Source organism: Fulmarus glacialis, unplaced genomic scaffold (assembly GCF_000690835.1).
Source record: "Fulmarus glacialis isolate BGI_N327 unplaced genomic scaffold, ASM69083v1 scaffold16489, whole genome shotgun sequence".
Taxonomy (NCBI): Eukaryota; Metazoa; Chordata; class Aves; order Procellariiformes; family Procellariidae; genus Fulmarus; species Fulmarus glacialis.
In genome coordinates this window covers 26,777-38,404 of record NW_009232759.1, presented here as the reverse complement: position 1 = coordinate 38,404, position 11,628 = coordinate 26,777, and the positions used below count along the sequence as shown (strand labels likewise).

The 11,628-nt window shown below is 44.3% G+C and overlaps 1 protein-coding gene across 1 annotated transcript; it reads right to left on the bottom strand.

Annotated features, from left to right (window-relative positions):
- Positions 1-698: 698 nt before the first annotated feature.
- Positions 699-11,422, bottom strand: LOC104070751 (epoxide hydrolase 1-like). The gene is given in 11 exon segments (XM_009585057.1): positions 699-1,071; positions 2,011-2,136; positions 2,472-2,580; positions 5,356-5,570; positions 6,465-6,594; positions 6,949-7,179; positions 7,972-8,152; positions 8,961-9,174; positions 9,895-9,918; positions 11,285-11,370; positions 11,372-11,422. Coding segments are annotated over 11 exon segments (1,569 nt in total). The 3' UTR covers positions 699-869.
- Positions 11,423-11,628: the final 206 nt, after the last annotated feature.

Here is an 11,628-nt window from a genome sequence, read left to right as displayed (position 1 = left end):
CTGTAATGTAATAGCTCCAAGTAGCTCTATCCCATTTGAGAAGAAACTCGAGCCTACTGGTAGTGAGGTTGCTTGCAGTTTCTTGCTAGCAAAAATTGCACGATGGGGTGGTAAAAATCCTTTGAAGCGAGGGTAAAGGTTGAAAATATGCACCTCTACACTTGGTGCATATTTTAACTTTGACCTTTTGGAATGGAATGACATTATAGAACTAGGAGGAAATTAAGTTGGTATTTTTGAGCTTGGAGAACACTAGGAGTGCTGTTTCTGCCTTATTATCCATTAACAACTGTTTACAATGTGTAGTAACTGCTAAAGCTAGCTCTAGGGGAAAAACTGCTAGAATGAAGCAAGCTGCCTTATGTGCAGCTGCCCACTTGAATATGTAATTGCAGGTCTCTTGAATGAAATAAAGCTTGAACGTGTTTGTGCTCAGGAGATCAAAACCCTTTATACTTCTACCAAAGCCGCTTGTAATGCATATTTAAGAATGCTACCACTCAAGTATTTAAAGAAGTTTTTGAACAGAAGCCTTAGTTCTGAGGAACAAGGGGCCAATTCCTTTCTACTCTCTTCCCCAAATGAGTGCAATGTTACTGCATTAAACTGTTTACATATTCTGTTATACTTGAACTATGAATGCAGCAATAATATGGTGCCGGGAATGAAAGAAGACAAGATGCTTTTTTTTTTTTACTTATGAAGAGCTTTAGAGCTTGATTAACAAGTTTACTACTATAATAATTATCAAAATAAAATGCTGGCTTCTGTATGTGACTACATTGGATTTCTTTAATCCCTCAGAGTAAAGATTCTGCTGGTGGCAGAACAACTTGCTTCCGTTCTAAGTATGTATCTAAACTGCAGGTTCACAGCTGTTCCACCTTTCTGACAAAGTGCATGATGTCTTGAGCCAGAAGCTTTGGTTCCTCAAAGGCAGCAAAATGCCCTCCACGTGGCATGTAAGAGTAAGTGATGATGTTCTTGAAGATCTCCTTTGCCCAGGCATGTGGTGTATGTACAAGCTCATGAGGAAAAGCTGCAATCCCTGTGGGAACATATACTCCGACCCTAGAAGACATTAGTTAATGGTATTTTTGAAGGAAGTCCTGGGGAAAGTCTATAAAGATCTTCTGACTCTGGTAACTGCCACAGTCAGCTGGAGAAGTTTCACCACAGCAACCCATTTTGTGGCCTGTACTCTGCTGAAGAGCTTCACTTGTATTTGGATCTCCTTGAGTTTAAGAATGTTATACCCAAAGATGTGTAAAGTAGAACAGTTCAATCTTGAAATGTTTCAGATTTTTAAGCTTACCTTGTTTTGTAGTTTTGTGATATGTGGCAAGATGCCACACCTCTTTGTGAAAGTCATAAATGAGCTAGCTCATGTTTACTTTAGAACTTATGGTACCAGCATAACAAATGACTCTCTCAAGAGGAACGGTAAACTGGTTCAGTCTACAAAGAAAAAGACTCTCCTATTTGTTTGTATGATTAATCACTTGGAGAATTCTGCTCAGCAGCATATTCCTGGTTAGCCTCTCTTATAGTCATCTTGAAGCCAGCGGCTCTTAGAAGGTGCTTGGTTTCAAGTACTGCTCTCCAAATTGCTTCCCCAAGTTTGTGCTTAGCAGTTGTAGTTCTTAGTTTATCCACCAGTAAGCCATATCCTTCCTAATTCAGTTTAAACTTCTCTCTTAGAAATGCTCATGATTTTCTGTTTTGTTTTTACTGAACTGAGCCACAGATTATATTTCTTTGGTGAATAAGTATATAGACCTGTATTTTGAACACAAACAAGACTGAATTGTCTTGGCCACAAGCTACCTTGTGTGATTTATAGGTTCAAAAGAAAAGTGCCCCTTAACTATATTTATCAAAAGAAAATAAGAACTTGGATTTTTTTTTTGAACTAGTTAAATTTGCTGTTTTAAGTGATCTAAATGTTTATACAGGCAAATGTGATTCAATCTCATTTGCAAATCTGTCTTGCACCTGCTACTTCATTACCTGGCATCAGCAGTTAGACCAGGGTACTTGGAGAAGTTCTCCTTGTAGAATCGCATTGAGGACACAATGGAGGATGTCACCCAATAAATCATCACATTGGTCAAAAGCTCATCAAGAGAGTATTTGCTGTTGAGAGAGAAAGATGAAGAAATATCATTGGAAGCTGTTTGTCAATACCCTATGTCGGGCTCATGACCTGAAGAACAGTTCTTCCTCTTGTCCTCCACTTGTTTTCAAGCAGCAAATTAATCGGCATCCATGTACCCAGAGCAAAACTGCCTGGTGCTGAAGCAGTAGTTTGCAGGCAGTTTGCTATAAGTTTAAACTACTACTTGTCATGTGTAATCTTTCATCCTTAAAATTCAACTTTGACTGGCCAGTCTCTTACTTATCTCCTCATTAGTTATCATTACTCATTCTTTTAATGAGTCTTCCTCATGGAAGACCATCTGTTTTCTTACCTTTCCAAGCCTCCATCATCTTTATGCAGAAATGATTTATCTGTCCAGGTGGAGAATTTCTCCAAAATATATGCAGCAAGCCCCACAGGGGAGTCATTCAGTCCACAACCTAATTCAGGACAAGAATGGGAAAGCTATTGCAGTTGCCTGGCATTGCAATACTTCAGTGGAAGTTAAACTGGACTTTCATGAATTCTTCAGAGTTTGCTGTGAGAATTCAGTAGACAGTCTGTATTTTACTAGCCCTGGTAGTACTTTATTCTTGACAAATTCACCCCAATGGAATTCCAGCTGTAACTGACAGCACTACAAACTCGGGTAATTCCTATACAAAAGAAGCTAGGAGCTAAGAAAGTCCTGTTGGCTTCTTGGTAATGTATGGCAGAAGGAGCAAATTCAGATGTAAAGGGATTACACTCTGAAAAGAAATTTCAGGTAAACTATTTGGGAGCACTGTCCTGCTTAGGATGGATAACCAGGACCCTGAGTGTTGTTCATCACTTTTAATCTAATTTAAACAGTGGAGTGTTGTGTATCTGTTATCTGTTCCTGCCTTTGGGGAACACTAACAAACATTATAAACACAGCAGGAACACAGCATATTATATCTGTGTTCTTACCTATAAAACGGGGATAGGGATTACTTCAGCAGTGATAGAGGCTTGCCTTGGGAAAATTCCTGTACCATACCCTAGGCTGTATTTTTACAGTATACTCAGTATTACCTACTCTCAAGCGTATTTTAGTGTGACTTTAGCACTGAGTGACTTTGTAGAAGATGCACAACATGGTCTCATCTTAATAGTGGACGTAGCTAATGCAAAGTAAGTTTGTGCATTGGCACAATGGTTTCCCTGCACTGGCGGGCATAGAGTGATTTGCTGCAAATTGAACACATGTAAATGCTTTGACCAGCAATGGTAGGGCAGGCTAAAATGTGCCAGCTAGCACATGACCCATCTGGAGATGAGCATTTTCTGGGCTGAAAGCTGCCTCTGAACCACTGTATTCAAAGTCCATGGATTAGATGCTCAGAAATACCAGTCTTGTTTGCAGCTTATTAATCATTCAACCTGTACCACATCTTAGGTACCACAACTTGTGGTGAGAGAAAATACTTTAGCTTTGCTTTAAACCTGCCTAATGAGAACTAAACTGATAATGTAGATATTCCTTGGGACTGAGTAGGGAATATGTTTTTTTTCCCCTATTCATTTTCTACATTTCACAATTTTAATGTGCTACAAAATCCCTGCTCTTCTTTTTCCAGGTTGAAGAGTCCTAGACTACGTACAGTGCTTTTATGGAAGCTGCTCGGTCACTTCAGTCTTCCTTTTCTTCCCTTCCTGTATTATTCTGATTCTAAAATATATGTATGAAATGGGGTGAACAGGGGTGCAACAGATTCTGAATATAATGGATTTAGTGTTTTGTCTTAGTCTCTTTTTGCTTTCTTTAAGAGTTTGTAAGATTCTCCTAAACTCTGAGCCAGCTGATGTTTCAATGACTCAATGTATCCATGACTCATGTATTGTCTCATATGGCAGCAGCCAAACTAGAGCCCATTGTGATTTTCTTCCTCTACTTAAATTACTTTGGATTTTGTTGACATCGGTTTTTATTGGCCAGTTTAATCAACCGGTCACTTAAATGTTTTTGCAACTCGCTGCAGTTATCTTTAGATTAAACCAAACCTTGGATAGCTGTCAAATTTTCACTTAACCGTTAATTTTTATCTGTAGAGAAATTAGGATCATGTGGAAATGTACAGGTGCCAGCACAGATTTTTGTGATACTCTCCCTCCCCTGGAACTTGCTTACTTATTCCTATGCTTGGATTCTCATGTTAACTAGTTATTAATCCATGAACTTAATCCTTTTCTTAAGGCAGTTTGATTTCATTAAGAACACTGGGGGAGGAACCTCAACAAAACTTTTTTGGAAATGAAATATGTTCCATTACTGCATCCACAGCTCTTCGATTCTGCCAGAGCTCTGAGTTTTGAAGCATGATTTCCCTGTGATATTATCACCTGTAAATCAGTTCTCCTCTTTAAAATAGTCCTGCTAGTTTTCTGATCAGAGACTAGGCATACTGGTCTTCATTTTTGTCAGACTACCTTCACTGTTTGGCTCTTAAAAAGAAACTCCAAAAAACCCAACCTGGTATCTTGTTTGTCTCCTTTTATTTTTTTGGTATTGTGATCAGTTCAAGCAACAGACTAGGCATTAGTTGACATTTCAGTTTGCGTTTCTTCTTTTTCAGTGAATTGCCGGGATGGGGTGCTATTCATTCTATGGTTTCCACATCTGACACCAGTCTGAGACAGCTCCGCTGTCTTTCCTGGTGAGGGATTATTTCAATAAAGGAATACCCCATAATGCTCGCTAGTGGGGACTGATGCAAATAATTCATTTAACTTTTCTGAGATGGCCATATCTTTCTTCAGACTTCTTATCTACTGGCCCCACTAACTATGTCAGGCTTCTGGCTTTTCTGGTGTTAGGGCTGTGTCTACCTTTCTGCAAGTTTCACATTGCACTTGCTTATGATATTTTTCTTGTTTTCACCCACATTTATTTCTGGAAGCTTCAATTTCAGGACCCTATGCTTTACTTTAAGAGGCTTTTTGCAAAGGGGTTCTTTCCCCAAGAGAAGTGGCGTGCCATTTAGAAGACCTTGAAAAGTGATATTTGTAGTTTCCATCTTTTTTTAAGCTGTTCCTTTTAACTTCCTTTTACACAGTTCTTGTCCCCACATCTGGCATTTAATCACCAGAACTCATTGCTTCTCAAACACGGTTGGCCTTTGTTCAACTACAAGTTTTTATATACCATAAGCAGTTAGTATACAATGTTCATAACGATACAGAAAGTTCATTACCTGCAGTGTCTGGTTTGGTGGCTTGGATGTGTAAGTATCCAGACTCTCGCAGAAGTTCATATATATTCTTCTGGACGAAAGGGTACGTACGTCGAACATCTTCCCTAGTGAGGCCTACAAGCCATGGTACATAAGCCCCAAGCATCACAGAAATCATCCTTCTCAAACCTTGTCTACTGATGAAGACGAAATTCAGATGAAGCCCTTTCACAGATCTAAAATTAAGTTAATGAACTGAAGGTTAAATCAAGCGATTTTCTGTCTCCAAATCTTCTAGAAAATAAGCCTGACTGGAGCTGTGATAGAAGCCTTTCACTGAGCCAAATATATAAAGCCCTTCAGGTTCATCATTATTAAAAAAAAAAAAGGGAGTTAGAAATGGTACGGCTGGTGCCATCTCCATCCAGCTGTGCCACTGGTATGATGTTAGCTCTAGGTATTCAGTTTCTGGATGTGGCATATCCATGCTGGTAGCTCTGGCTGTTGATTTTGTGTTTTCTGTGCTGTAGGGAACAGGCTGCATTGGGTATTTTCTGAAAAGCTGGAGTAGATCACATGTGGCCACAGTGCTCTGGGTGTGTGAAGCACAATCAGGAACAGTGAACTGCTCAGCCTGCAATCTAACTGCTTTAAGAGCTTTCCCACTTTATTTTCCGATCAGTCTCAAATCTGCATTTTAGATAGGAAAGTCCTATACTTCATGGTACTATTCAGCTGCTGAAAGGCTGAGCTCCTTCCTTCCTTTTCTCCCTGCTGATTTTAAATTTTTCTCCTTCCTGATTCCAGAATGATGATCTGTTTCCCCGAGGTCTCAAATCAAAATGCAGCATTTTACTTCCACATCTATGGAAAGAGAAGCCAAACAGCACTGAAATTTAGAAAGTGTGAGAACTGTGCCAATATCAATGCAAAGCATATGAATACAACTGAATGCACAGGGGTGGGGATGTCCCTGAAGGAAACAAAGCAGAAGGGGATGTCCCTGAAGGAAACAAAGCAGAAGGGGATGAGAGGCTGGGCAAACAGAAGGCAGGACCAGGACCATGGAGCCAGAAGGTAGGGTAAGAACTGGAGGCAGCTTTTCTGCACTGATTCCCTTTGCTACTCACTGTGGCAGCATCTGGGCCATGTTTGTCGTAATACGAGATCCCCAGTCTCCTCCCTGAAGGTAGTATTCCTTGAAGCCCAATCTGTTCATCAGCTTATGAAATATCCGAGCAGTTGCTATGGTGTCAAAGCCTGTAGGTAAAGAGAAACCTAGTGTTCATCCTCTGGCCAAAGATTGTGGCAGTGGTTATGCTGCTGTGTGAAGGCACAGCATGCTATGCTGCTCTGCCTCACTCCTTGGCAATAAAGTGAACACTAGATGATAGAAATTCAGTGGAAAGTGGAGAAAGTGGGAAGCAGACTGGTGGCTTCCAGCTACCATTGCCTTCCAAATCTCCATAGCCAGGCCCAGAGCCTCAGCCACGTGGGTGTTAGTGCAGAGCCAAGCACCTGCATTCACAAACTGCACTGTCCAGGGGGCCTGGTTATGACTGAGGTGTTACTCCAAAAACCTTGTGATTCCTACAGAACCTTTTCATCGCTTGCCTTTCTGGTGCGGTGCCTCCGAGAAGCCATAGCCTGGAATGGATGGGCAGATGACCTCAAACACGACGTCACCCTCATTCAGGCCATGCCCGGCTGGCTCCGTGAGGAGAGGGATGATTTTGTAGAACTCGTAGAAGGAGCCAGGCCAGCCGTGGACCATCAGCAGAGGTTGAACAGCTCGACCGTGAGGGACATAGGAGGGTTTCACGTGGATAAAATGGATAGCGATCCCTGCCACACATGCAAGACAGATAAAGTAAAGCTCTGGTTCTATCACAATTTCTGCTCTGGACTCTGAAGAAGGAGGGTGGCAAAACTGTAATTAGCATTTGTAGCAGAAGTTACACAATCAACCCATTGCAAGAAGATGCCTAGCTGAAAGGGGGTGCCTGGTATTGTACCTATGTCTCATCTTTTACATACAGACAGAGGTATTGATCCCAGACCCAGATATTGGGGTCACAGGAGATTGAGCATCCATCTCCTGAGAAATTGGTCTCACAGCATGTAAGTACAGCTGCACTTAAATGAATAGCATAATGCAGGTAAGACACATGCAAAAACATGACAAAACTACAAAATATGTGGGTGACAAAAAGAGAAAAATGAAAAAGTAAGTGCAAGATAGAAGTTTAACCTGCAGATCACTTACCTAAAGTCTGGCTAACCTCACCTAGCTAAACTGGGTGGTGGTGGGGGAAATTCTAGCCTCAGAGTCTGGGTAAATTTTGCAATTTTCAAAGGTGACTTCAAGGCAATAGCAGAAGAAAACCTCATCATTAGTTAGCACAGGTTCAGAGCCAGATGAAGCCCATCTTGAAGCGGACCTAATCTTATTGCCACTGTGTAATGGTTTTAATCTATAGAAGGTTATTAGTAATATAGCCTCCACTAGTAATATTTCACTCATATCACTAAGCTGTTATGCAGACTGTTGTCTTAAATATTATAACCTCCTAAATCCCCCCTTTCTCTCTGTGCATTTCAGAGCGAGACCTGCTCAAGCCACAGAGACCCCCTCACCTTCAATGGTGGTTTGGAAATGGGGGTATTTGTTCAGGACTTCCACTTGCTTGCGCCAGTCAAACTGGTCCCTCCAGTAGGCCACGACCTTCTGCAGGTAGCTGGAGTTGAAGCCGTAGTGGAAGTCGGCGCCTTCCAGCGGTGGTGCGTAGCGGGCCTGCTCCAGGCGGCGGTGCAGGTCCTACGGAGGGGAGCCCTTCTTGCGAGGCTGGCCAGCTGCCCGCATGTGCCCTATGCCAGGGCAGGCATGGACAGCCTCTCCTGGCTCTGCTGGCTTTTGTATCGCTATCTGGGACACCACGAGCCCTCCTGAAGCAGTGGCATACTCTGCATGACCTGCTGAATCATTTATATGGGGAATATATTTTTCTACAAGTTACCAATTCCCCTAGGGCACCCAGGAGTACAGGGTCCTATTCTTGCCTTGCTGTTAACTCGCTTTAGGGATTTGGCACTAGGAGCTTACTGGCACTGCTGGCTGGGAGAAGAATAAGAAGCTCAGCCTGAGCTGCCGACTGCTAGTTGGCCAGATAATCAGGGACAGGCACGTAGGGACAGAGGTGATGTGACTCAGTCAAGACCCCATCCTTCTTCACCCTTCCAGCCCTTCCCTCTGTGGAAGCCCCTCAGTCCTGCCCCACCAGTGCAGCTGCTGTCCTGAGGCCCTCCCACCCCGCTCCGCCATCCGCAGACCCACTGTCAAAGTCTGCTGCTCAAAGTGTGGCCTTTCTGCAGGAGCAGCCCCAGGTTGCATGGAGGGTCTGTGGTCTCAGAAGGTCTTTATGGGGCATTGCAATGAATCTGAGCTCAAATTCCATTCATAAAGGGCGGTGAGCCAGAGCATCATCTAGCGGTGGTAGGTAGCTGCACTGGCATATATAAGTGCACTGCTGCCACCCCCAAGGCATCACCTCGAAGCAGTAAACTGGGTGACAGACTGACTCCACCTTGCAGCTTTCTGCCCCTCCCTACATCCCAGCCACCGGTACCTCGATTTCCTTGTCAGACGTTTCAATCTTGAAGGGACGGATACTTTCATCTTCTTTCCCTTTTACAAGTCTTTCACCTGAGCCCCACCATCCATCTCCCATTTCAATAGTCTTGATCTTGTGTCTAGATCTCAGCCAGTAAACCAGCATCCCTCCGACCCCCAGGGCGGCTGCAGAGACCAGGACTGCATTCTTCTGAGAGTATTCAAAAGACCTGGGGAGGCATAAAATTGTTTGTGTTCAACAATGGAAGTGTCAAGGGTAAAGGGACTATGCTGAGGCTTGTATTCACATCGGTTGGGCCTGAGCATTAACAAATGCCTACAAAACCCATGGAGTCAGCAGGGGCTGGGGGTTTCTATTATTTTTGAAGATCACAGGCAAGATTTGGGGCAGAGTTACATCTACCAGTGCTTCTTAAGGACCTCAAGACCTTGCTAATTAGGACTTGCTGATCACAAGGCTTCCTTGTCCCGCTCCTTGTGAACCAGAGTGCCCTGGGGGACAAGGGTCAATAGGATACGGCCCAGTCTATTTTAAAGCAGGTACTGGAGCGAATGGGATAGTAGCAGCTGGACTCCTCCAGGAATAAAAACTGCACAGACAGAATGGGCTGAGGAGCAGGAGCAGAGACAAGGATCTTCAGCTGCGGGAGAGCTGGATGTGCCCCTCTTGGTAGTGCTTTATACATAGCTCCCCTACAGATTCAAACATCTTTTAGGGCTGCACTGGCCCTCTGACCTGTGCCTCAGGCTCTCCAGCTTCCCTTGGGGATTAATAGAGGTGTCTGGGGCTATTGCAGGGGGCTGCAGGGGGACTGTGAATGAAGATTTTGTTGTTGGTGTCATACAGGTTAAGGAAGGGACTATGCTGTGCCCCAGTCAGCGTGCTAATAAAAAGTGGAGCCTCAGCACAGAGCAGCTATTTCACTCACCTGATCCGGGACAAGATGCTCTCCCTACAAAAGGGAAAAAAAAAAAAAAGAAGATCCTTATAGTCTGATAGTGTTGTCTGAACGGTACCAACCCTTACGGATGGTGCAAAGAACGTCACCTGCCAGCACCATTTACTGCCAAGCCATGGGATCACAAGCTGTTTAGCCACCCAGCAACATCTGCCATTACTTTTCCTACTTCTTGGATGGGACAGAAGGAAAGGGACTCAGACACTGCCTCTGCACAAAGAGACAGTGTTTCTGGGCTGTTTTAGCTAGATAGTTTGTTGCCATAATATTCCCTCCTTCAGCACAATTTAGATAAAAGGCACTAAACAACTGGGTAAGTGTCCTTGCGGTGTTTCATCCTACGGGTGGCTGTGTTACTTCAGCCAGGAAAATAGTTTATTTTGACTGCGGTGTAGCGATAGGTGCACAGCCTTGGCAGGGGACTTTCAAGCTCAAAGGTTATTCTGCTGCCAGTCATGTGGTAGTCATGGTGCTGCAGGGCTGGCACAAGGAGAGGCTTGTGGGACCTTTCCCCGTTCAGAGTTCAATGAGCTGCTATGCCTTTGCTACTTCTAACTACTCCTGGCTAGATACCAAGCTTTTAGATCTCATCTGCCTGCAAAAAAGAAAACATCCCCCTTGGTTCTCTTGCAGCCTGGTAGATTCTCTTGCAAGAAAAGCACAGTCTAAAATCTAGCAAAATTAGAAGCAACAAGAGAAAGTCTTGTTACTCTGCCTTGTGGAAGGCAGCTAGATTAGGGAGCAGTTTGGTGTCATAATTATGATACCTTGAGACAAAAAAAAAAAAAGGACATGAAACTCCATGAAAAACCTAGTCCGCTGGCTGTTTATTTTTACCTCGTATTATTTCCCACTGCTGTCTGTAATGCAGAACTCGGTGCCTGTACTGGAGACCCCAGCAGTCCCCAAGGCTATCTGGTTACGATCTCTGAGACTGCCTATGTGTGATTTTTAAGGCGGTATCTCCTTAAACCACTTCCAGACAAGGAAGAACAGGGCTCCTAGGAGCAAACAGTGTCAGTCTCCACCTCCCTGGAGGCTGAGCAGCTTATGCAACAGGTAATAATATCCCCCTGCACTTACATCCCGGAGTTTAGGAGTCAGAGGCATGGAAGCAGTTATCATGGCAACAGCACAAACTCGGCACTGCTAACAAAGCAAGCGTGTCCCAGAATCAGCTCTCTGAGCGACACAAAACAAGGCTCAGTCTAATAAAACCTCCTCCCCACTCACATTCAGGAGAACTCAGCCACATGCTCCCACCCACCGACGGCTTGGTGACCCCGCAGGGGCCTTCTCCCGCCCCAGCCCTGGGGAGCCCCGTTCGGGGTCCCTCCGTCCCGCGCCCAGGGGATCTCACCAGGCGTTTGGAAGGATCTCCTGCCACATGTCTGCCCCTCCTCTCCTGGCCGCTGCTCTGAGGGAAGCCACCCAGGTGTCTCCTCTGCTGGCTTTCTCTTGGGCAGTGACGCTCTCTCTGTGACAATGCAAGTTACATCATCCATTAGTGCCACCTATTGCCTAAGCGTGCAGTTGCAAATGAAGCTCAAGAGAGGCAAATGCGAAGTCCTGCATGGGGAGGGAATAGCCCTGCACACCACCAGCACAGGCTGGGTGCCAAATGCATAGAAAGCAACTCTGCGGAGACTGGCCTGAGGTCCTCAGCTGAGCCTGAGTCAGCAAGGTGTCCTTGCAGCAAAGGCC